Genomic DNA, 27,962 nt, shown 5'->3' with positions numbered 1-27,962 from the left:
CGTTTGGTGTGTTTGAGATTTTGATTTTGTCATTTGATAAGAGACTTCCGTTTTGAATTTCCTTGAGGTTCGGTATTTTTTTTTTATTTTACCTTTTTTATGTTGTGTGTTTGTTTACTGTTATTTATCTTTCGATCTTTTTTCGATTTTAACCATGACATTGTCAATTTATTTTCGACTTATTGAGTTTAGATATGCCTTTGGTTTCGCCTTCAGTTTTACACAGAAAGTAGTTATCGCAGGCAATACACAGGGTTCCGCAGAACCATTTACGATATTGTTTTAATAAATACTCAAAATTGCAGTTTTGTTGGCCATCATACAGTGGCGGATTCAGAAATTTTCATAAGAGGGGGCCCACTGACTGCTTATGAGGGGGCCCGCTCCAGTCATGCTTCAGTGATTTCCTATATAATCAACCAAATTTTTCCCACAAAAGGGGGGGGGGCCTGAAAAACCCTCTAAATCCGCCTCTGATCATATGTCATTCATACTTTGGTCATATGTTTAGAATTAAGCCATACTATTGTTAGAAACCCAATTTCATCAACAGGTTCAGAAATATGTCATCTTATACTGTTGTTCCAACTTATGGAGCTAGCTGTGTACTGTGAATTTAAGTACAGAATGGCTTTAAAAATGACTATAGTGTGAAATAATTGAATGGAAAGTGGCCCTAGCTCTTTGTTCTGATTTAGCTTACCAGTATTCTTAAATCTTAATTGTATCTAAACATATAATCTTCAATTAATATTTTACATACTGCTGTAATTACATCCTAAATGTTCACTTTTGTCCATTAGAAGTTTGCCTTTATTTTACAGGGGGACTTAACCATAAGGTATATATGCCTTTCTACCTCAAACGAATCTGGTTGATCTTGGTGAAAGCAAGGACAAAAATACAAATATACATTATCTAAGGGGTTAAGTCACTCCTCATAGTTGAAGGCTTAATTCATGATAATAATGTAATAATACGTAGTTATTTATTCTCTCATCCATATTGTCACATTGATAGTCATACTAAGTCACCTTAATAAGACTTAAAATGAAAATGTTCTACTCCTCTGCTAAACAAGTGACATGTAATAGTATAGATAGTCATTTAGAGTTATTATCATATGCTCAGGTAAGAAGATGTCATCTTGTGGACATTTGCCTTGTAAGCTAGCACATTTAAAATCTGACTTAGTAATTCAAAGCACGTGTATTCCATTGATGTGCTGAAGATGCATGTCATGTTTAATAGCTGACTATACAGTATGGGTTTTACTCATTGTAGAAAGCTGTATGGTGGTTTATAATTGCTTTTATCCTGCAATCGACCTTTCTACTATACAAATACATGGTGGCAGATAACATGAACCCATAAACATATACTAGACATTTATAGTCTCCTAGTATCCTGCTTCTGTTGTGAATGATGGTTATATTCAAATTACTGTTTAAGTAACAGCTTAATATGGGGTCCTCATTGTGGTCCATGTTTAAATCATGTTGATTTCTTTGAACAATGATTTGGAAGGGAAAAACTATAAGTTTAAACTCAATGTTAAATTATAGGATATTAACAATATATTCGTACAGTGTAGGAAAATATAAAATTTATTTGACAAGCTTTAGAAACAGAGAAAAGCGAGGCTCACCGGGTATTGTAATATATATCCACTTCATTTGAACTCTGGTGGATAGTTGTCTCATTGGCAATCATACCACATCTCCTTGTTTTTTTATATATCTGCAGCTGGACATTAAGCATCCATCAATATCCCTCCATACATTCTCCAAAGAAAGACAATGCAACTGTATAAGGTAAATAGTTCCACTTTCAATAAAATTTCTCAATGATTTCAAAAATATATTTGAACAACATATGGCACTTAATTTTAATAAATATTTTTTTTCAAATAAATAATCACACATGCCATGGACTAGCATGGACTGTTCACTGGTATAGCACTAACCAATACACATTGTATAAATCATTTAAAATAATCCAGGATGCTTCAGAGCATCATGTCATAAGATAAAATCATTCACATTCAGCTGCATCTTCAACTCAAAACAAATTCTTGAAACCATCAGATCATTACACAGATAAAAATACATGGCCTTTAAGCACAAACCATCATATGCTATACCTGAACTCAGATATTTAGGTTAATATTGATTACTCTCTTAAGTTCTTAATTTTTTCAAACATGTACTCTATTGAATAACTGAGTGAAAAATAGGACTTAAAAAAAAGGAAAATAATACTTAATAAAGGTGGGGGATCTAAATTCAAAGGAGTAGGTCCAGTAAGACCCTTTTTTGGACCCAAAATATAGCAGTTTTACAAAATTGTTAAAATGTAAACTTTTAGCTATTTATTTGAAAGTAGAATACTTATGTTACATAACTATAGGCTGTTTTTGACAATACAATGCACATATATCGGGCACTAGCATCAATAAGTCGTGCTAAATTACTGAAATCTTCACAATTTAAGCATTTGAGTTAAATTTTAGACAGTTTCCGTCTTAAATGGAAGTGGCCGCATTCGTGTTCATTCTTAATATTTAAATGTATGTTGTATTTTATGATAATACATAACATATATGAAGGTTGAGAGTGAACACGGATGCGGCCACTTTCATTTTTGACAAAAAACATCTGAAAAGTGACCTATTATGGCATATTTGACAGATTTTTCATATTTAAGCTTGAATTTGAGCGTCTTTAATGACTGAATCAGTTCAAATCTTTCACATAAACTACATGAATCGACTCAAGTAGACACTTAAGTGTTTAAAAAGTGTCCAAAATTTTTCATCAAATGAACCTGAAATTTGAGGCCAAAATCGGTCCTTACCGGACCTACTCCTTTATACAATTTTCTAATAATTTGGCAAAATGTAAATTATTTCATGCTTTTTTCAAAAATAAAATAAAAAGTATGAGTCACAGGGCTTTCTTTCACACTACAGGATGTGCAAAATTGCCAGATTTTGTATAGAATATGCATGGAAAACCAAATTTTGTGTGATAAAAAGAAAACTTAATGATAGAATTTTAAGATAAAATATGAGAACATAGCTCTCATAATGTGCTTTCAGAAAAGAAAAAGTAAAAATTGGGGTCACAGGACTCGTTTTCTTGCTACAAAACAAAATAGGTAAATTCCTTCTACATCTTACATAATCTGAGTTATCTCCCCTTGTATGGCAAAGTTGAAAAAATTGAAATTTGTTATTGTAAAAAACAGTCCTAAAACTATGATAAAACACATAATTTTCTATATTAACAAGAACAGTTTTACAAATGAACTACATTCTTCTCTCTTAAATTTCACATTTCATTATTTTACAATCCAAGATGGAAGAAGACACCAGGAGAACCTTATTCAGTTTTTGCAACACCTTATGTAATACAATGAATATAATTTATATCCAAATCTCTTCATATATTCAATCTGTAACAATGTTTATTGCCTAATGTTTTAAATTAGACAAACTTTTAAAGTATAAATAGTTAAAAGTTAAAGATGCCACTGTAATAATATTGATACCATACAGACAGTATAACTCCTTTTGAGAAATATAAAAAAAATATATATTAAAAAAGTCAGTTGAGAAAATCAAACATGGCCTTCCCATTTCTACCACCATTTAATCAGGCAAATTATTAATGAGTGGATGGGGGACTCTTAATTTTCTTTCATGATTTGCAATGATATAAAGGAAAGTTTTTAACAAACTATATTTGTCTTTTTAGAGTAATATAATATTTTTTCTTTATTTCCCTAAAGCATGAGAATATCAGATCCTGATGAAAGGTATATCTTTTTTTCACATAAGTACACCTTATAAACAGAAATTAATATAACTTGCAATTTGACTCACAAGTTTCTTGTCATCCTGGATATGCATGAAATATTTGCCACTGAAAAACAAACAATAACAAGTTGATAAGCTACATGATGGTGAAAATACTGTCATATTACAGAAAGTGTTAGCTAAGCTTGATGGAAAAAATATATACTGTACATTCATAATTATAAGTTGCATGCAAATTTTCATTGGTTTAGGTAAACCATGTTTAAATATTGAACGAAGTATATATTTTCTGAAGGCTTGTATGCAGACTTTGGCAAAATCACGAAATCAAATATCCACCAAAATACAGGCATTCCTCAATCCACAAAAAACAAATTAATCAACAGTAATTAAAGTTTGTAAGTATTTATGCTATGGCTTTCCATTCTTGTTGAAAATATCTATGTAATGCATACTCAATACATTTTGATAAATAAGCACCTTCAGCAAAAATTGGTACCTAGAAAATCTTTGTTATGACCAGTTGATTAAAAATTCTGACAAAGATTAAAAATGTCAAGGTTCAATTCCGGATTCTTTAGACACTAAAGATGCTCCATCTATTTCCCTTGCACCAACACTGTGTGGGATATCATTGTGAGTTTCTGTGTGGGACGGGTTGAATGTGTCATTTGCTGGAACACTATGAAACTTGTATACAGTTTGTACAGTTTGTTTGGGAGCTATTTCCATAGCACTAGGATCTGATTCTGTTCTGTTTCTATTGTTACTGGAATCAACGTATTCATGTAGAGGAGAAAATGAAGCACCTGTAAGCAAATTTTAAAATGCTGTATTAAAACTTAGAAGTATCTATTAGACCATTTTTGTTATTTTTGACCAGTAAATAAGTTAACGTTTTACATACTCAAAGTTGTTTAAATGAAATATAAATTTATTTTACTTCAATAATACAATGCAAAAATTCTCAATTACTGGGTAAACTTGTAAAGTAGAATTTACACCTAACAAGTTTGAAATTTCTTAGAATATTTCTATGGTCAATTTTTCTGCATAAACTTGAACACTTATACATTTTATCCTTAATGACTTCCACTTGGTACTCAAAATACTTTTGATGAGCATACAAGGTTAAATAATTGGTGTTGCCCTTGCATTTAATGAAAAGTCAAGAAGCTTCCACACAGATCTAAATGCAAAACTTATAAGAAGTCAGACATAAATTTTGCAGTGGTGAAATATCATTGATATATTATCATCATTTAAAAGAAATATAAATAATACAAAACAACAACATCTGTATATCCTGTTGTATAACATCTGGTTGTAAATATTACATGCACACAGTCCTGCAGTCTGTTGATACCTATATTTTGGCATTGCACCAGGTCATGTTTTTCTCTGACTGTTACTGACATCTTTATACTAAATCTTTTGGATGTTGGATGTGCACTGATTGATACTTTAGTCTTAGATACAGATTTTTTTATTAGTTGTTATTGGCTTTGAACTAGCTTTCAGTAACTGCGAGTAATCTCAGATCTGTACTTTTTATGTTTTTGTTAGTTTTCTTGTGTTATCGATCTGATGAGTTAAGCCCTTTTCAACTGATATTTATAGTTTGTTCTGTATGCTGTACTGATACATCACTGTCCTAGGTTAGGGGGATGGTTTGGAAGCTGAAAACATGTTAAACTCCTTGTAGCCTGTCTTTCAGTGGTTGTTGCTGTATATCATATTTGTTTTTTCATCTATTGTTTTGTTTGTACATAAATCAGGTCATCAGTTTTTTTCGTTTGAATTGTTTTACGTTTGTCATTTCGGGGCTGTTATAGCTTACAATGCGATAGAAGTTTTTATTGAAGGCTGTTGGGTTTTTCTAATTGTTGAAAGCCATATGTTGACATACAGTTGTTAACTTCTAAGTCATTTAGTCTCTGGTGGACAGTTGTCTCATTGGCAATCATATCTTCTTATTTGTATATTCCTGTACGTATCTATATAGGAAGGCAAGTGTAATTCTCTATGACATATCACTATTCATGGAATTGGCGAAAAGGAAAATGATGTTTACCTTTGGTTTGTGTGGGACGTCTCAGTTCATCCACTTGACTGTATAACTGTAACAATTTTCCTTCAAGTCCTTGGTTAATCTTCATTACAGACTGGTATTTATCTTCTATTGACTTTAAATAAAAATTACACATACATTGTACATAAACAGCCAATGACACATTAGTAAAACCTTATTTAATATGGGATTTGTTTCAAATATCTAGACCATAATTGACGACATGGTTATCTAAATAGATCCCGATGTTCTATTCAAAGAAAATGTAGTGAGTTCAGTCAAACTTTGAAAATTAAGGATACACTATCCCTTTTGTAAATTCCTTTGGAGGATTTAAAATAGGTTTTTATCATTCTCATAACAAAGACAATATCTTTGAAAAACAGAGAAAAACTTTTTGATTTATTTAAAAATAAAAGAAGAATGTGTCTGAGGACACGAATGCCGCCGCTCAAGCTTTGCTATTTTCCAGTTAAAAAGGGGCTCAACTCTAGAATGGAAAATGACTCAATGCCACAATTCGAACTCTGTTTGTGTGTTGCAGTTCTTAGCATTGAGTATGAGTTTCATAAAATTTGGATGAGACAAACTTAAGTTGTAATGTGGAAACTGAAAAATTAGAAATTTTCCAAGTTGTAAAGGAGCATAACTCTAGAACAGTTAATGATAAACAGCCAACATTTATAATCTGTCTGCCTGTTGTGGTTGCTAGCATTGTGTATGAGTTTCATAAAATTTGGATGAAGCAAACTTAAGTTAGAGTGTGATAACGCAATAAAAAATGTCCAATTTTCCAAGTTATAAAGGGCCATAACTCGAGAACAGAAAGTGACTCACTGCCCAAATTCAAACTCTGTCTGCAAGTTTTGGTTCTTAGCATTGTGAATGTGTTTCATAAAATTTGGATTAGGAAAACTTGTCAGAGTGCAGAAACAAAAATGGGACGGCTGGACGGAAGGACAGACAAGGGTAACACTTAATGCACCTGTTGCCTACGGCGGGGGCATAAAAAACAATATCTATCAGGTATTTTGATTATGATGCCGATACCTTAAATGAATACTTCATAAACATTTATAAAAAAACAGGTTAAAGATTTTGAATTTTCACCAATTTTTTGGGCATTTTTACAGAAATATTGAAGCAGGAAACTTGTACCATCCATACCTTTATTTCATCTTCCTGACTGATCTTCACATCTTCTAACTTCTTTTTTAATTCTGTTACCCATACATCCTGCATTTACAAATAAGATGACTTTACCATTTTTATAATAAAATATATACAAGATATCTGATATGTCAAGGCACTGCTGGGGAATAGAGGCAATATCACAATTATCTTTAGTTGTACCTCAGTGTACCCTAAGGATGTTTAGGGTATAGAAATATGGTCACCTTGGTCTTCTTAAGACCGACAATAAACCCTTGTCAAGGTGGGGTGTCTATATGGCTGTACAGGATGTATAAATTCACATCCATGTTAAGAAAAAATGAAGCTGTTAAATCTGTTGCCTCATGCAGAAAGAGTGCCACACTCTCTGCAAGTTAAAGAACCCAGATGGCCTGTTGCTAAGAGTTAATTTGTGTCCCTATCTGATATACCCTAGTTTTCCAGTGGCATTCAGAATTTCCTGTCCTTCAACCCAGGCGATCCCTATTTCAGGACCTATTCATTGTATTAATTGTAAATTTGTTCATTTCCTGAACATGCAAAAAATATTTGCCACTGGAAGAAAAGCAAAAACAATCAATCAATCAATCAATCAGTTGTATCTCAGTATCCATCTTTATATTTTTATCCTGCAAACTCTGTATTCCCCTGAGAAAGCATACTAAATAAAGCTACTTTTGATTTAGTTTTAACAGACTGGACACATATAGAGGCACAGACCTGCAGTGTTCTCCCCAGGGACTTTTAGCACCATGGTAATGTGATGCTATCTGAATTGGTTTTCTTATAGATTATGTTATGGCTGTGATGCTATAATTTTTAGAAACAAGATGGTATTTCAAATTTTCCTGTTTACAAGGATGCTAAATGAAACATCTGGGGAGAACACTGACCTGTATGATGACTCTACAAAATGAAGAGATATGGTTAATATCTATATTTAGCAAATTACCTTACAAACTTTCAAACTAAAAACTGCTATTGAAACAACTGAAACTTTCAAAGATTTAATTGAAAATATATCTGCTAATAATTACCTTATTTTTGACATTTTCTTCTAGTTCTACAATCCTTTGCTGACAAGCTGTTAATTGTAAGGAATCACGATCCAGCTGGGCTTGTAAAACTGTAAATAACAAATGGTAAACTATGAGTATTTATAATCAGGATCGAGCTGGGCTAGTAAAAATGTAAATTCTCTGCCCATCAAACAATCATAAGTGGAAGGCAAAGGATCCTTTATTGAATGAACATTAGAACAGAGGACAGGGAACTTTTGTTTATTCAAATACTATTTGAACAGACTAATAGGTTTTTCTCTCTCTGTTAATGATAATTTTGTCACAAATCTTTATGATTTACAAGACAATAAAGTATGTGTTTGTTTGTAAGACAGAAGTTTATATAATACACTTGAAGTATCAATAAAGAATTCCTATCCAACTAGATGGTCTCATGATTCACTGCACTTGTAATACTGTTAAAATAATCAGTTCTTGAAATTGCTTTCAGCTTATCATGCATTGCATGGACAGAATCCAGTATTTTACCTGTTTAGAACAAGTCTATAATTGGCAAGAGGAAACAGCTGATGTTAAAAGTGTGAAATAACAGAATCAAAATCGACAAACCAATTTGTCCTATTTGGGACCAGTCTAGAATTGGCAAAGGGAAACAACTTGTGTTAAAAGTGTGTAATAACAATCAAAAATGACAAATAGACAAATGGATAGAATGCATAAGAGGATTAACCTGTATACTGACCTTTAATTTCAGCCTTAAGTGTAGAGACTACCATATCATGTTCAGGTTGTTTGTTATTCCTGTATTTATTGATGTTGATATTTTCCTGGTATTTTTGTTGCAGTTCTCCCATCAACATCAATTCTTTATGGGTCTGCAGCATCTATAAAACAAAAGATTTCAATATGGACTGTTCAATAAAAAGTTATCCATGGCTCTTTGAAGGCAACTGCATCTAAATTTCTATAGGTGATTCAGTCTTGATTATATTCTAGCATTGTCTAAGGTAAACATTCTATGGGCCGTGATCCCATTCTATATATGTTGATAAACATTTCCATAACATGTATGTTATTCTCCAATAAATGTAACAGCAGAAAGAAAATTGACTGTACTTGATGATGCAATAAGAAGTGTCCACACGCTGAAATGTCACACCTGCTTTACCTATCAGGATTGATTTGTATGTTGAAAAGTCTTTAAGTCAAGGTATTATATAAACTTTATAAAGATTTTACTACAGGTATTATATAAACTTTATAAAGATTTTACTAAAGGTATGATATAAACTTAACATTATCCCTTTTCCATAAAAGATGAAGCCTTCCAGACCGACAAGTTCACCTTGTAATTATTCACATGGATACAATAATTGAACCTTATAGTTTCAGTGTCACATGGACACAATATTTGATATTACACAGACACAATAGCCAACCTTTTGTTTTCTTTATGACTCAGATACATTACCTGATCTTTGAGTTTCTGTGCTATTTCTCCTTGCTCTTTTAAGTGAGAAATTTCCTGCTGATTGTGAAATAGTTTGTTCTCAGATTCTTGTAATTTCTGAAAAGAATGTATGTGCAATTGTGAAACTTTTGAGTTTTAAAAAATTGATAACAAGAATGTGTCCATAGTACACAGATGCCCCACTCACACTATCATTTTCTATGTTCAGTGGACTGTGAAATTGGGGTCAAAACTCTAATTTGGCATTAAAATTAGAAAGATCATAAGGAACATGTGAACTAAGTTTCAAGTTGATTGGACATCAACTTCATCAAAAACTACCTTGACCAAAACCTTTAACCTGAAGCGGGACAGACGGACGAACGAACGGACGCACAGACCAGAAAAGATAATGCTCCTACTACTATCGTAGGTGGGACATAAAAAAAATGACAATTACCACATGGATCTCTGTTCACATTTTGCTCGGAAGAAATTGTTCCGAGTATTCTTTATTTTGATTGGTTAGCTGGTTACCTGCATACAGGACACTCATATATATTTCTCTGATTCAGGATTCGTGGCACATTTGAAATTTATTGTTGAGAAAATTATTAACATTACTTTCATAAAAAAATGCCAAAAAACAACCATTGACTAGGGACAGGTACAAGTTTTTATCTATTTACTGTATATAGCTAGCAGGTACTACAAAATAATCTAAAGTTCACATTCTATCCTGACTCCTGAACAATGAATTTTAATATTCTTTCGCACCTGCTGCATATTGTTGACTGCAGCAGAAGAAGTGACAGGAACACAGTTCAGTCTATTTTGCATTGATGTACCGTATATTGCTGCTAGATCCAAATATGCAATTCCAGTTTTGGAAGGAATTATACATTTGGAGACCACTAACAACAATATCTTTTGTACTGGGATACACTGCAATGTTGCAATAAAATAACATTTCAAAATAATCTAATTAAAAGAGCCATATTTCTGCTTTACTTTTTTCTTGGTTTTTCAGCCTCCTTACCAGATGTTTTGGTTTTACTCAAAATGAGTAAGTTATGCTAGTGAAATTTCGTAAAAATTTGCAAGTTACTGTCAGGATTAGCAATAATTCTGTATGCACAGATGATTCATGTCCCATTATGCATGAACAGAAACAACAGATTATAATCTATCAGTATTAGACAAACAAAGGCAGGTGGAGAACTGATGGTATTGAACATAGGGTTTAACAATACTGATTTAACTGATGAAGATAGTACTACCTTTTTTAAAGCATCTTGTTCTTCTCTCTGTCTTACTAGTAAAGTGTTAAGTTCAGTTTTAGTGGACTTCAGATCGGAGTTCTCTTGCAAACAACTTCTGTAAAAACATATAATAACATTTTCTTTGACATTTTTCTGTCCTTTCTGTGTGATAAATTTCAACCCAAGCTACCTTTGTACTATACTAAGATGGGTTTTCTCAGTTACTGTAAATTCAGAAATTATTGCATGCATTTATTATTGAGATGTTTGAAAAACGGATAAAAATGCGAGATTAATTATTGTGATTTCAGGAAAACCTGCATACAGATATATGAATCAGATATCAGATTGTGAGTTCTTATTATTGCGATATTCAACCAGTCGCATTATTCGCATTGATAAAAACCTAGCAATAATTTCTGAATTTACACTAAGTGAATTAAAAATGTTATGACGTCATGAGCTAATGTTAGAACAGTACCTAGGAAAATAGTGATAAACAGATTATCTTTATGGTCTTTCAAACTCAAAATAAGTTTCTCAGCTACATCTCATCTTGGGCTTTAGCTTTTCAATGAGTTTGTAGCCGAGAATCTCCCTTTAGTTTCAGAATCATACATGATCTTTAAGTCTATTGTCAAGAGTAAAGGCTCAGACTTAAAAATTGAATTGTTTTGGATTTTTTATGTAACAAAAGGTAAGAGCTACAACAAAACTTGCAACAGCCTATGAAACTTCACTGACATTTTCTTATTCATGAGATAAAAATCTAATTGTTTACATTGTATACCGGTAGGTCAGAAATGGCCCATGATTGGTTTTAATACAGTATTCTAATATTCTATTCTATATATAAGCAGATTTTGTTTAAAGCTGACGATGTGACAAAGGTTAACAATTACGCCCTTATAACGTTTCAAAGTTATTAGATTGTAACTTACATGTTGGGTTTTCCTAACACACACAAAAACATGCATACTATATATCAATGAGCTCATTTAAAATATCAAAACATGGCTGAACATTTTGAAACTCTGCATCAATTCAAATTTAACATAACAAAAGTTTCAAACAGAAAATCAATATGCATTAAATTCTGCATGTTTACATTCAACGTCCCAACCCTTTCATGTACGTTTTTCTTACAAAGCTGAGAATTGAGTTTTGGTAAATGAATGGCAGCCTTCATTATAAACTGGTCACAATATCTGAGTGACTTGATCATGTATAAATTTACCTGAGTTTGACTAGCATCTCATACTCATTACTCTCTTGTAGGTCTTTTAACTTTCTGTTTTCATCTTGTAATAATTTTGTTGAAATCTTAAAATTTTGTATTTCTGTCTCAAGTATGTTGATTTGTCCTGCCTGTAATTCAAGAATAGATTATTTATAAATGGATGTCTTTATGCAAAGATTTTTAGTCATTAGACCCAATTCAAATAACTTGATTTTTTCCTAAGTTCGTTTGGCTTTTGTAGAAAAAGCTGGACTGTTGTATGATTCACCTGAGCTGAGAAATCTTTCAAAAATAAGGGGAAGACACCAAAAAACAGACAATCAAAAATCATGGCAAAAAAAGACAAAAAAAACGAGAAAAAAAACATCAGTCCACAGAACACTATATAGAAAACTGAAGACTGATCCACTTCCTACATGACCCTTTTTTCATTGTAAGATCAAAGATGAGTACATACATGTACATATGCATCTCCCATCAATGTCCAATCAAACTACTATAACATGAAGTAGACCATTAAGGTAACCCTTAGCACAATTTATATTGGAACAATTACAAGAGCATCTTTAAAGTTGGATATCAGTAAAAAAACATACTAGCTAGATGTATAAGTAGATATTTTGCTGCAGCATATTTTGAGGATTTATCTATTTCGTGGGTTGAGGAAAAGTTGAGTATTTGTGGATTTGCCAAAGTCTGCATACAAGCCTATAGAAAATTGATACTTGGCTGAACATTTAAATTAATATTTCACCTAGGCCTTTAACCACAAAATCCACAAGAAATGGTCCCCACAAAAAACATGAATCCACAGCATACTTATAACATGCTTTTTCTGAGGTTTATGGAGGAAATCCAAAACATGGAGAGTTTTATTATAAATTTCCTGTTTTTAAAATCGAAATTATCCTAAATAATCCTTTAATAACATTAATTTTTAAATATTTGAATGTAATTACTATATAGGTCGTAACCTAAGATATCTTTTTCTTAATTGGTAGACTATACTAACCATAACATTATTATTTTCCTCTAGAGTTTCAGCATTAGCAATCTTTCTCAGTAGCCTACGATTCCTTTTATTATGCAGTTCTCGTTTATGTCTTTCATACATTAATTGGTTCTCCATCATAATTATCTGGCCTCGTAAAATGTTGATTTCATCAGCTGGTGGGGCACCTGTAAATGTTAATTAATACATACTCAATGTGTTATCAATTTTATACTCAATCAATATTTCATCTGAAAGGATTTGTGAAGAAAAAACTTATTTTGAGAACTAAAACTGTACAGATTTTATAAATTAATGCATACATCTTGTTTAAATTTTCTTTCCGATAACCAAGTTTTTTTTAACACTGAAGTTTTTCATTAAAAGGCAGTGTTTTTTTGGTGCCTATCAACCTTGAGAGTCAAAATATTTTTTGGTGTTCATAAATATTTCAACCAATCCAACATTACTTGGTTACTTGAATTACTCATACATGTTTATCTATCTTTAATGTACAAATATATAATATTGTACATGTATTTGTGTCCCAGACCATACCAGTATTTGAACCAGACATGTATGGTCATGACTATGTGCATATACTCATATGGTCCAGTCATACTCATATGGATGATATAATGATCAGTTTATTTGAAACATTTCAGTACATCATAAATTTAATCAACAGTCACAGTACTCACCTCCAAAATGTGTCCAGTTTATAGCATCTTGACTAGTTATAGGAATTTTACTCAATTCTTTGGCATGAATTTCTCGTCCCATAGTTAAATGTTTATCTAGTAGTTCTAATGGTGACAGGGATTGAAACAATGGCACTTCTTTACCTTAAATTAGAAATAAAATTGAATAAATTGCTTCGCTGAGCGCAGCTGGATACGACCGCAGAGGTCCAACCCTGAACAGTTGGGGCAAAAATGGACACAATATTCGCGCTTGATACAGGTCTGAATTTGGATTGTAATTAAATATTTGACACATAATAGGTTTCTGACACAGAATAACTGTAGTCAAAGAACTTAGAATTGGTCATATGATTTGAATTTATATTCAATTTTTTGCTTTTGTGCAATACACTACGCTGTTGTGAATTGACCCCCCCCCCCCCTCAAAAAAAAATTTACCCCCCTTTTTTTTGCTTTTGTGCAATACACTATGCTGTTGCGAATTGACCCCCCCCCCCCCCCCCCCCCCCCCCCCAAAAAAAATTTTCTTTTTAATTTCTGAAATCTGAAATGAGAAAAAATTGTCCCCCCCCCCCCAATTCTTTTTACCCCCCCCCCCCTTTTTCCCCACAAAAAAAATTCCTTCCCTCAAGATATGGTCATAATCTCAATTGAAATTTTCAATGGAGTTTGCAACCATAATTACCTATTTAAAAACACCATAAAAGTCTTAAAATAGAAAATGACATACATAATCATGGCTAAAATTAATATATAAAATATTCCTTAATCAGCATTTTTAAATAGTAACTTCTAAAAACAAATTGACAGCTAATCACCTAACGACAATACAACATTTCTTTATACATAATTTAAAAGCAGTGTAAGGGAGGCAATCCAAACATAGCATTGTACTTTTTTTTAATTGTCCATTAACCAGGAAACCCTTGTTTTTCCCCCTTTTTTGCCCCTAATTCCTAAATGGTTTGAGCCATAACCCCTCAAAGCCAATCATAACCATCGCTTTGTGGTATAATTTCAGAGAGATCCATACACCGTTCCACAAGTTTTTGTCTGGAAACTGGAAAAATGCTTATTTGGGCCCCTTTTTAGCCCCTTATTCCTAAACTGTTAGGACTATAACCCCCAAAATCAATCCCAACCTACCTTTTGTGGTTATAAACCTTGTATTTAAATTTCATAGATTTCTATTTACATTTACTAAAGTTATTGTCTGGAAACCAAATGTCTTCGGACGACGACGTGATACCAATATAAGACCGCAAAAATTTTGCTGTCGTTTAAAAATACATGTGCTTTCTTTCAATTCTAAGAAATGAATATGAAAGTACCAGTGCCTTTTCCTAATTGGATGAAATTAAATCTTATGTTGAGACAAATGCATGCTATGTATTGTCCTTGTACTCATCATCATGATCATCATGCATAAAAGATATTTGGTAAAGACAACAACATTTTAAGCAATCATTTCTGCAATAGTCTCATACTAATTTTTAAGTCATTTCAAGAAAATCTTTACTATAAATATCACTGCTTTGATGCATATATACATCATACAGGATATGCCTACTCTTTCGAAAGCAATCCAAATTTTGTATAAGTGGTCATATTGCCTAAAGCCTAAGTGTTATGCAAATTTTGTATAAGTGGTCATATTGCCTAAAGCCTAAGTGTTATGCAATCAATGTTAGCATGGTTAGTCCTCATACCTATCTTTTTTGTTTTTTTACTTGCAAATTGTTCATATCTTTTCCTCTGAATATCAATTTTTATTCCAATTTGACCGCAATTGGTTAGGCTATCTACCACATGTTATATACCAGTTGCTATTCAAGTACACAGTGCAATATTACTGTACAATCTTTTCACTTTTTCTTTTTTTTCCCAAAGATATGTTTAGATTATTGTGTTAATTGTACATAGAATATGGTAAATATATCAGAAAAGAGATAAAATGTGAACCTTTTTGGCAATTGAGTGTAGGGAATAAGCACAAACCTTCATAGTCGGACATTTTACAATATCAATTTGCAGCAAATCAAATAAATAATCTATTTTTATCATTTATTCTTGTAATATTTCTTTGCCTCCCTTAAACATGTTTAGGCTTGGTTGTCCTACCAAAATCAAGCCCTCGCAATGTGATGTCCCTGATAAGTTCTCTAGTATCAGACAAAGAGAAGTACAATAATCTATTATAAGAATTACCCTGGTTTTTATCTGACACCATATAAGTTTTGCATCTTTGGCACAGGTGCATTGAATTTGGCAGCAAAGAATTTTTTATCACATCCATAAAACTGTTCTGAGATTGTGGAACGGGTTGATTGTCTGACTGTGTAAACACTGGACATGATGTAATACTGATGTGTGATGATGTTGTCATAGTTACAGAACTTGTTTCTGTAGTAACTGTTGTAACAACAGGTAATGATGATTGTGGACTATCTTGTTGACTAGTTTGTGAGATTTGCCGTTTTAAGTTAGATACCATGGAAGTAGATCGTGACAATTCCTCCTCGTTTTCATCTTCACTATCCTCATTATCCACGGAGGACAATTTCGGTAAACTGGGACAAGAATTTGACCTAGTTTTTTTGTATCTTTCTTGTTTGTATAAGTCTAAATTGTTGGTTGCTGTTAAACTGTTGAATCGTATTCGATTAACACTTTTCATGAACTGTGCCACCGATTCAGCTGTTAAATGTACCCTTGATTCGGATTGGTTCTGTGTGATTTCAGATACTTCATCATCTGAAAAAGATACCCATTCTGTGAGTAAGTTATATCACAAAGTATTTGGAAAATTTAAGGTTTATCTATACACATGATACATACAACCATAAAATGTTCATGATCCAATTTTGAACAACATATACTTAAGAAAAACTTATTAATTTAAATTTGACATGACTTTTGATGTGTTTTGCATCACTGTATCAGACACTTTATTTCCTGTAGATTTTTCATCAACAAATTATAAATCAATATGCATACTGAATTTTACTTTGAGTTTTGCTGTGTGTTTGTTTATACCACATTGGATAGAGGTAAAGTGGGAGGGTTGAGATCTCACAAAACATGTTTGACTGTGCCACGATTTTGCATCTGTCCCAAGTCAGGAACCTCTAGACTTATGTGTTTTGGTTCATTTGTATGTTTCAGACTTTAGTGTGGCGTCCTTTTCACTGAACTAGTATACATTATGGTTTAGGGGCCAGCTGAAGCCCACCTCCAGATGCAGGATTTTCACACTGCATTGAAGACCCATAGGTTTCTTTGGGCTGATTTCTGTTCTTTAGTCGGGTTGTTGTCTATTTGACACATTCCCTGTTTCCATTCTCTATTCTATATGAACTTCAACCCTCAATGAAGGATATCAATTTTTCTAATCCTGAACTAATTCTTAGTGTTCCTAATCTAAGTTCATTTTTTTAATATCAACGTATATATGTGTATTCAGCTCTACATTGATCTAAACTGAAATACAATTGCCTTATTGTTCAATATGAAAATACATTTCCTCAAAAAAAAGTTATGATATAAAAGTCTTCTTTGAATAGATCTCTTTAGGCAATGTTTTATAATTAACAAGAACTTTTGTGTGTTTCTGGCTAGCTGGCTTGTCTGAAAATCTGAAATTCTGATTCTGATGTTAAGGAAACATGAAAACCAGAATGGAAGCTATAGAAAAGTATACTCTAAAATATCTAAGAGTTCAACAAAATGTCTTAACTCACAAAATGTTGGTAAATTCTAAATTGAAAACTTTACTCTGTGTGCACAACTAACTATCCATTTAGATATATATAAAACAAACACTTAAAACTATTTTATACAAAAAATATTTTTTGTAAATTTAACCCCCATTTTACTTTGGATTTCTGTCTCCTATAAACATTCAAGGTTCCATCATATGTTTTAAACCACCTGAAAATCTGATTTCAAACATCATTGTTTCAAAACACTGTCAACAAAATGCATAAGCAGAGACAATAAATGATCCTCCATAATAAATACAATAGATCTGTGCCAGGAAATGTTACAATCCATTATTATCATATTATCTCAATTACTAGGTGTCTTAATCATCTATTCAACCTGGATGATCATTCACAATAGTTTTTGAAGTATGGTGTGGGAAAAGAAAGGTGAATTAATAACACCGAATCCCTACACTAACTTGACAAAACCAAAGGCAACAAGCCAGTGGCTTTTTTCTACTGTTATTGATCTCAAAGTGAAAGTACAATCTTAACTTTGGTGCCAAAGATCCCATCTCCCTTAAAGTTTAAGATCACCATGGTGAGCTGAATATTTACACAAGTAAGTATATATATATCAAATAATAAACTATTGTGCCATTTACATGTATAAATATCAATCTTAAACTATTACCTTCATCACTCCCATGTAAATCCTCCATCATTTTGGGTAGTGTCTCCATGGAGAATGACTCCATGAGATCTGGCCTTTCTAAGCTGTCTTTTCTTTCTATAGTTACATGCTCTATCCCATCATCCTTTTCTTCCTTAGTATTACTTGGGTGATACATCATCCCATGATCCACAAATGACGCAATTGGAGATTCTGGAACAATGTCAAATTTCAATTCTCTAGCTGTTGTTCTAATGGGTAGAGATTTAAACATTCCTGTTGGAGGTTCTGCCGTGAATTCTGTTTTAATAGGAGATGGTGGCACCGATGATTTTACATCACTTCCTGGTTGAGATTTCGTAACAATGGTTAGTGATGCACGTTTATCGGAGCCTTTAGTAAACAAAGATCCTCTGCTACTGTTTCTACTAAGACCCTGAAATTACAATGTATGACATTAACATTGGAACTACAGTCAATTAACAGTGTACAATAGTTATCAAAGGTACCAGGATTATAATTTAATTACAACTTGAACACTGGAACTACAGTCAATTATAATATATGACTTTAACATTGGAACTACAGTCAGTTACAATTTATGACTTTAACACTGGAACTAGTCAATTACAGTGTTTAAGAGAGAGGCAAAGGATACCAAAGGGACACTGGAACTACAGTCAATTACAATATATGACTAACACTGGAACTAAAGTCAATGACAATGTATGACTAACGCTAGAACTGCAGTCAATTACAATGTATGACTAACACTGGAACTACAGTCAATTACAATATATGATTAACACTAGAACTACAGTCAGATTACAATGTATGAATTTAACACTTGAACTACAGAGAAGTAGTGAAACAACTTTTACATTATTAATACTGTAAATTCAGAAATTATTGTGTGCATTTATTATTGCGATTTTTAAAGAATGGAAGAAAAATGCGAGATAAATTATTGTAATTTCAGGAAACGATGCAAATAGATATATGTACCAGATATTCAAATGTGTGTTATTATTATTGTGATAATTACCCAAACTCATTATAAACCTCACAATAATTTCTGAATTAACAGTAATGGTAAAGTTTCTATACAACTGAAATAATATAACCTATCATTAAACAGTCAGATTTTAGAATTTTTAAGAACATTTCAAATTGTAAAAACTATCTGAAATATCTGAGGCTCTTTGCACAAAAAAATGTGATTGATCATTTTAATGTCAGCAGACTAATCATCCTTATGTTTTGTGTTGGAGCTGTTTTATTGGCAATTCCAGATTATCTCCTTATTTTCAGATGTATTTTTTTTCTACCTTTTCAGCATCTTCAAAAATAGGAGGTGTAGCTCTGGGAGTTATCACTGGTGTATTTCCATGAGTTCCAGGAGCTGGAATAAAAAAATCACGAAGTATGATCAAATCTATACATAGACAAAAATGTAGTAAATAGAAATTAACACAAACTACAAAAACTAACTCACTTGATAGTTTTTTTCTCTTGACCTATGCACATTTTCAATTACGAATGTTTCAAAATTTTGGGGGTGGAGGGACGGGGCTCTGAAATGAAATAAATATGGGTGTTTGCATTTCCATTTGAATTTTGTAACAATTATAAGTAAAATGAAAATTTCTATTTAATGGGTGGTCAGTGTCCGAATAAAATGCCTCCCATGCTTTAATTCTGGAAAAGCCCTTAAGTTTTAATACTTTTTCTAGACACCCAATGAACTTTGGTTTGGAAATGCTTTATGAAGTCCAAAAGCAGAAATTCAATATGTTAGATATGGCTAATATTTAAAATACTGTTTCACTACTACTAGCTAATAAAAAGTACAGTTATATCTTTTTTTTGTCATTTTATAATTTTGGTGTAGATGTTAAATCTTAAATAGCTCTGCTAATGTTTTTTTAAATTTTTATAGACTCATGGTTATTTTGAGCTTAATATATTGTATGGACGCCAATCTATTGTTTAAGATCATATGCTGACCTTAAGAAGTCTTTTGTTTTTTTGTGTTGTGGCTTTGTGTCTCATTGATGTATATCCCACATCTTCCATACTTATTAATGTTTTTCCCAGGATAACATGAAACTTAAATCAACATATATTCATTGATGAACCTAAAAAACATCCTTTTTCAGAAACTGAATTAAGTAAAAATAATGCAACATTATTATTTCCCAGACTTTTGATCACACTATAGAAAGGTAACTTTCCATTTCCTTGCTTTATTCATTTTATTGTGGTTAACAGCAATTTTTCCATTTGTAAAGGAGCATAACTCTAGAACGGTTTAAGTGACGCCACCAAAATTCAAACTTGATCTGTATTTTGTAGTAATAAGCATTGTGTATAAGTTTCATAACATTTCTTTGAGGCAAACTTAAGTTAGAGAACGGAAAGGAAAAATTCAGCAATTTTTCCATTTGTAAAGGGGCATAACTCTAGAATGGTTAAAGTGATGCCACCAAAATTCGAACTTGATCTGTGTTTTGTGGTAATAAGCATTGTGTATAAGTTTCAAATCATTTGGTTGAGGCAAAACTAAAGTTAAAGAACGGAAACTAACTATGGGACGTACGTATGGAAGTACAGACAGACAAGGGTAAAACTTAATGCCTCCTCCGCTACAGCGGGGGCATAAAAACAACTCACTTCGAAAGTTACAAATGAAAACCGTAAATTTACAAAAAAAATTAGTTCCTGGATGTAATTTAACAAGCATTCTGTGAGTATTGCATGGCAATACATACTCCCCTACAGGTTAAAAATTCGTTGTATTGGAACTAAATTCTTACTTGATCTATAACTTGTCATGGTGTAAACTATATAACAAATATCAAGTCAATGTCTTCAAGCATGACGAAAAAAAGTGTTGAGAACTGATTATTTAAGTGAATTTTCTAAGTCCAAGGACCATTACTCTGCACAAAATCATCAGACCTGAACAAAATTTGATCTTGATCTGTAACTTGTCATGATAAAACTATATACCAATTATCAAATCAATATCTTCATGAATGAAAAAAAAAAGCGTGGAAAACTGATTATTGTAGTGAATTTTCAAAGTCAAAGGACCATAACTCTGCACAAAATCATCAGACCGGAACAAAATTCGAACTTGATCTGTAACTTGTCATAATAATACAATACACCAAATATCAAGTCAATATCTTCAAGCATGAAGTCAAAAAGTGTGGAAAACTGATTTGCCTGACTGACGGATGGACAGACAGACAGACAGACAGACAGACAGATGGATGGATGGAGTGCAAACTTAAAGTCCCCTTCGACTTTGTCAGTAGGGGACTAAAAAACTAAATTTTAGTTGAGAAAAAATGCTGTCAGAATTTAAACCATTTAACCCATCTAGGACACCTTTTAAAAGATGACTGGTGCTTTACAATCGTGATAATTTCTGTGACATGGTACATTCTGTTTAGGTAGTGAAATACCTTGACATTTTTGGGTATTACAGCGGAACTTGTATATTACCTGTATATGCCAAGGGACCGTCCCATGACGTCTCATGTATAATTATACAGGTTTATAAATTATATTTATATTGGCTTTCAATACCTATTTATGATAATAACATTTTATGACATTCACAATTCTGCATGTTCTGTATACCAAATTCATATTTTATTTTCAGACCGAATGAGAATATGTTTATTTTCAAGGAAACATATTGAGTATCAAATTAATTTCGGTGTTTTTTTTTACTTGGTATTAAATCACAGAATTTTTAAAATACTACTGCATGTCCGCTATTACTGAGTATTATTGTCTGTTTAGAGTGGGAATAATGTGTCCTACTGAAGAATATGAATGACAAGTCTTGCAAAGGTACAAGATATAAAGTACAAAAAAACCTGATTCCTCCAGTCGATCTTAAATACAAATCACAAACGTTTTCTTGCACTGAATAACACAATTCAGCCAAACTTAAAACATTTATAATTACCCCCACCTTTACAGTTTTATTTCCTATTTATATTTGAGACTTAGAATTGAATAAATATAAAAAATATAACTCTTTCGAATCATGAAAACTTCAGTTTTTATTACCAAAGTTAACTCCTCATTTTTAAGTTGATTGTAATACAGTTACAGTGGTTTTTTTTCATAGACAATGAATATCTAAGAGTTTTGAATCATAATAGATTTCTGAAATCAAAAACATTTTGTTCTATAAAAAAAGGCTCTAAAGAGCCTGTGTCGCTCACCTTGGTCTATGTGCATATTAAACAAAGGACACAGATGGATTCATGACAAAATTGTGTTTTGGTGATGGTGATGTGTTTGTAGATCTTACTTTACTGAACATTCTTGATGCTTACAATTATCTCTATCTATAATGAACTTGGCCTAGTAGTTTCAGTGGAAATTATTTTGTGAAAATTTACAAAATTTATGAAAATTGTTAAAAATTGATTATAAAGGGCAATAACTCCTTAAGGGGTCAATTGACCATTTTGGTCATGTTGACTTATTTGTAGGTCTTACTTTGCTGTACATTATTGCTGTTTACAGTTTATCTCTATCTATAATAATATTCAAGATAACCAAAAGCTGACAAAATTTCTAAAAATTACCAATTCAGGGGCAGCAACCCAACAACGGGTTGCCTGAATGGTCTGAAAATTTAAGGGCAGATAGATCTTGACCTAATGAACAATTTGTTCTTGAAAGATTTGCTCAAAATGCTTTGGGTTTAGATATATGAGCCAAAAACTGCATTTTATCCTATGTACTATTATTAGCCATGTCGGCCATCTTGGTTCACGGGCGGGGTCATCAGACACAATTTTTAAACTACATACCCTAATGATGATTGTTTACAACTTTGGTTAAATTCATCATAGTAGTTTCTTCAGAGAAGATTTTTGTAAAAGATAACAAAAATTTACGAAAAATTGTTAAAAATTGACTATAAAAGGGCTATAACTCCTTAAGGGGTCTACTGACCATTTTAGTCATGTTGACTTATTTGTAGAACTTACTTTGCTGAACAGGGGCAGCAACCTAACAACAGGTTGACCGATTCATCTGAAAATTTCAGGGCAGATAGATCTTGACCTGATAAACATTTTTACCCCATGTCAGATTTGCTCTCAATGCTTTGGTTTCAGAGATACAAACCAAAATCTACATTTTACCCCTATGTTCTATTTTTAGCCATGGCGGCCATCTTGGTTAGTTGGCCGGGTCACCGGACACATTTTTTAAACTAGATACCCTAATGATGATTGTGGCCAAGTTTGGTTAAATTTGGCCCAGTAGTTTCAGAGGAGAAAATTTTGTAAAAGTTTACGGACGACGGACGCGGTACGACGGACGCCAAGTGATGAGAAAAGCTCACTTGGCCCTTTGAGCTAAAAAAGGAAGATTGTTAGCTGTAGTAGCCTGAAAAACGGACAGATATAGCCACATTCCACCAAAAGAGCTCACGTTAATTATCTAAAACTTACTTCTGTGTTAAATGATTTCATTTTTTTTCACCGTGTGAACTAGGTTTTATACATGTTTAATGGTTTACTTTTATAAATTTTGACTTGGATTGAGATTTGTCTCATTGGCACTCATACCACATCTTCTTATATCTATATATTATATATGAATATTTTATATGTGTGAATATTTACATTGAAGCAAAAGTATTAAAAATTTTCCATGGTGAACTATGTATTTTTTTGGTTCCATTCTTCATAGGCAAAGTTGACTTTAGGGCTATTCCATTAAAATGTATGTGGGAGGGTAGGAAGGGAAGTTTAATTATTGAAAGTGGGTCATGGGTCTTTTTTCAGTATGCATCTATTACCATTATGCAAAAATATCTAAAAAATGGTTCTTGGTTGTAGGGATATTTTGAAAGTCCCTTCCTACCCTCCCACATACATTTTAATGGAATAGCCCTTAGATGGTTTCTGGTATTGCTTAAACACCTTTTGACCAGGTACAGTAACACATACCAAGATTTCAAATATTTAGAATAGAGTGTTTCTTACATTTTTTAACTGTATAAGGTAAATCAAACGAGCTGTCGATACATCAATTTAATAAAATTTAGTTTTTTTCCATTTTGATCAGTCAAATGATATACTCTTATTATAACAGTTGATTATTAGTTTCCCAAAGATTATTTCTTTGTTTTTAAACTGATCAAATAAAAAAATCATTTTGATTTTAACAATTTCTCCTTTAGATTTAATTTGAACATTTTTTATAACATCAGATTTATTCATCCTACATATATATGAAATACATGTTCAATATCATGATTTGACTTACAACGGACCTAACCCCTAAACATAATTTAATATTCCACGGCGATCCTTTTGTATTTGCCACCACCTTTAATATGTATTTTAACTTTGTGTATTAACTCAACCTTCTGTCTTATAATCCATTCGAAATGACATTCACACCTGGCACGGTGTGCCCTGGAGATGCAGCTAAATACTGATCTGCAATTACCTTGATTTTATATCAAGCCATCCACAACGGGTATTGCCAGGGAATAATACACATTGTATTAACATATTCCTAGCATAGAAAGGTTCGCTTGAATTAAGGGTCAAAACGTACTGTGACTCATTGTCCTTGTCACAGTTAAAGTTATATTCTCTAATTTTTTTCACCATATTTGTTGGAAGAGAAAATTTAAAAAAGAAATAAAAGATTTACTTTTTGTGCTGTCAACATGTCAAAAATCGAAATATATACGGTAAACATAGAAAATTTTATTCCATGAATGTAAAAAGTTGCATGTTTGTACTTTTTATTTTCTTACTATTGGATGGTAATTAGCTATCAAAATTAGTCATTGGTGCGCATATGATTATGTTAAAATATGATTAAAGACCAAGACTTTTAATGATTTTACTTTAAATCCCGGCATGCAATACCAGGAGAAAACGTCACGTACTACAAGAAGTAGTCAATAAATTTTTTATTAATTATTGATTTTCTTCTTTATTACTGCACATATAGCGATAAAACTTTGTGAATATGTATTTTATTTTATAATGAACATATCTAAACTTTAAGTAAAAAATTGCAAATTTTCCCTTTAATGTAATGGTTTTGATGTGTAGTTTTGAAACGTTTTGAGCTAGCAAGATGTTATTTTCATTTTAACAAGTCTATAAAAAATTATAACCTCCATTGAACATTGGAGACTTGAGAGGGATGTCATGAATATGGCCTAAGATGCTTTAGGGAATTTTTATGCTAATCTATTAATTCCTTGCCTTTCGGGCACACTATTGAATTTAAAAAATGCTACTGTTTAGTGTTAAAATGCAAGAAAAATAAAAAATCTGAACCCTTAGGACATTATTTTCTATTCAATAAGTCAATCAAAGTTATTACCACTGAAGAAACCCTTCTCTTGGCAAATTGTATATAAATCAGGATATACCCCATAGATATTTAGGTTTTTTGTTCTGACTGCAAATTTCATTCCCTAGAAAAATGAAAATGTACATATATTCCTTACCAGAGGGGGCATGTGTTGAACTGGAAGTTTCAAGTACATTTGTAGCTGGGGTATTTCTCTGTGATGGTGGAGGAGTTGACATTCCAATTGCTATAGATGGACTAAAAAATGTATCGGCCTGGTTCCCTGAAAAGGGAATTGGATCTGGAACCCGTAACATTGAACTGTCTGAAAAAATAGACATGATAAAATAGTAATGCATATTTGTATAATTATTGATTTGCTATTACAGAAAGTTATTTTTTTTTAAATATTACAGCTCTTTTCATAATGCTAGCAAGGCAAAGGTTTGTTTGGCTTGCTTGTTTTGTTTGTATCAATGTTTGCTCAAGCATTGTAATTAAGATTGACATCTGAAAACAACATTAAAAGGAGGATTTAAACTTGTATACATTATATTTTAATTTGATTGGACATTATCAAATAATCAAATTTACCCTTTACACATATTTAACTCCGCCTACTTATATTGTTTACAGATGTCAATCTTAATTACAATGCTTGAGCAAACATTGATACAAACAAAGCAAGCAAGCCAAACAAACCTTTGTCTTGCTAGCATTATGAAAAGAGCTGTAAAACTATACAACTTGCACTTTTATATGAAAAGGACCAAAAAACTAACAAATTAAGTAAGACATATATTTCTCAATCAGTGAGAAAAGGATTAAAACTTCCAGTCAAATGACTTTACCAATGCCAATACTCAATTTATTTATTAAATATGTAAAAGTTGGGGTAGTGAAAAAATGTCTTCCAACACTTTTCTGTTTATTTCTTGAAAAACTCTTAACATGTCAATGCTCCGTGTTGAAGGCCGTACCTTGACCTATAATGGTTTACTTTTATAAACTGTAACTTGGATGGAGAGTTTTCTCATTGGCACTCATACCACATCTTCCTATATCTACTAAATAGAAAATATTGATCTATTGAGTTAAAATAGAAGAATAAAAGAAAAAGAAATAAAAGTTCCAATGTCCCACACATTGCATATATTTGATCTGTCCAAGGGCAATAACTAAAATAAACATTTTTTTTTTGTTTTTTAAAACTTGAGAGTTTGAGAGCACTGACTATGCAATTTCCCATATAATTAATGTTTTCAAGGACATAACTCATTTATTAAATATTTTAACTTTATTTTGAACCACTGTATCTTGGTAAAATTCTACCTGCATTCTGAAGAAGAGTAAATTTGCAAATTTTCAACCAGTGCACTTCAAAACCATTTCAGATTTATTTTGGACCTATGCTTTTGAGAATATTTTACTTTTTTTACTTGTTCAGTCTTACCTCTATTTTGGAATATTATATCCTTGGATTTAGATTGCTCAAGAGGTTTGTACACTACATTTTTCTCATCCTTACCTCTATTTTGGAATGTTATATCCTTGGATTTAGATTGATCAAGAGGTTTATACAAAATGTTTTTTTTCAATGACTCAGACGAGTCATCCCACATGCCCTCCATCACATCCAGAGACATTTTGGCACATTCCATTACAACATCTTGTATTTCCATTGTCCGCCAGCGACTGTTCGAGACCTCAGCATCTCTATTTCCTGTGATGAGACCGGGATGAAGACGTACTCTCTCCAGCATTGGCTGTAACAATATTAAATAACATACATATAGTACTGTGAAAAAAAACATTACAATAAACATTGAATGAAAATACAAAACAAATCTTTTACAGATACATTTTGTTGATTAAATAAAAAAAAAAAAACTTAAAATAGAAACAAATTTGTATATTAAGCTGTTGACACAGAAATATGTCATGGAGTCGCATAAATAAAAACCTCGCAATAATTTCTGAAATTACAGTATCTGAAATATTTCTTATTGAATTCTTTCAAAATGGGTGAACATTTGTATAAACATAAAATCGGGAAAAAAACTTCTTAAATTTGTTTTCAAATCATCAAATCTCTAATTTCTAATACACAAATTTTTCTTAAAAAACGATATGTAGTTGATACATAAATTTCTGTTCTAATGATATAAAATAATCATATGGTCACCGACTTCGTTTTTTGTCTAATAATCAATTTGTTACCTAGTTGGTAGTGAAAAACATAAAAAAAATAACGTTTAACGGCCTGCAATGCGATTATTTCGATGTAATGTGGTATTTTTTCACATAAAACACCACTTTGAACGATGTATACCGTAAAAACGACAAATTCAAGAAGGTTTTTTGCTGATTTTATTTTACTGTTCACCCATTTTGAAAGAATTCAATCAGTAATATTTCAGATAATAAAAGAGATAAATGAATTATTTTTTTGGACTTTCAGTTGTAGTTCATCGAGCCAGAGTTGTA

General features: G+C 32.0%; 1 protein-coding gene across 6 annotated transcripts in view; it reads right to left on the bottom strand.

Moving 5' to 3' along the window:
- Window positions 1–1,876: 1,876 nt before the first annotated feature.
- LOC127729062 (hamartin-like) overlaps window positions 1,877–27,962 on the bottom strand; it is a 45,640-nt gene continuing 19,554 nt past the window's right edge. For 5 of the 6 annotated variants that reach the window (XM_052236699.1, XM_052236696.1, XM_052236700.1 and 2 more), the window contains 15 exons: window positions 26,929–27,241; window positions 25,633–25,800; window positions 19,439–19,512; window positions 18,132–18,546; window positions 15,942–16,487; window positions 13,731–13,874; window positions 13,051–13,217; window positions 12,036–12,166; window positions 10,817–10,913; window positions 9,558–9,653; window positions 8,829–8,970; window positions 8,102–8,190; window positions 7,059–7,127; window positions 5,895–6,006; window positions 1,877–4,629 (listed from right to left, as the gene is read on the bottom strand). In XM_052236699.1, coding sequence (XP_052092659.1) covers window positions 4,376–4,629; window positions 5,895–6,006; window positions 7,059–7,127; window positions 8,102–8,190; window positions 8,829–8,970; window positions 9,558–9,653; window positions 10,817–10,913; window positions 12,036–12,166; window positions 13,051–13,217; window positions 13,731–13,874; window positions 15,942–16,487; window positions 18,132–18,546; window positions 19,439–19,512; window positions 25,633–25,800; window positions 26,929–27,241 — 2,817 coding nt within the window. In that variant the 3' untranslated portion in view covers window positions 1,877–4,375. The remainder of the gene's footprint in view (window positions 4,630–5,894; window positions 6,007–7,058; window positions 7,128–8,101; window positions 8,191–8,828; window positions 8,971–9,557; window positions 9,654–10,816; window positions 10,914–12,035; window positions 12,167–13,050; window positions 13,218–13,730; window positions 13,875–15,941; window positions 16,488–18,131; window positions 18,547–19,438; window positions 19,513–25,632; window positions 25,801–26,928; window positions 27,242–27,962) is intronic. The other variant, XM_052236701.1, reaches the window with a different exon arrangement.

The sequence above is a fragment of the Mytilus californianus genome, unplaced genomic scaffold (genome assembly GCF_021869535.1).
Source record: "Mytilus californianus isolate M0D057914Y unplaced genomic scaffold, xbMytCali1.0.p SCAF_2, whole genome shotgun sequence".
In the NCBI taxonomy this organism is placed as follows: domain Eukaryota; kingdom Metazoa; phylum Mollusca; class Bivalvia; order Mytilida; family Mytilidae; genus Mytilus; species Mytilus californianus.
This window is presented reverse-complemented; position numbering and strand designations above follow the sequence as displayed.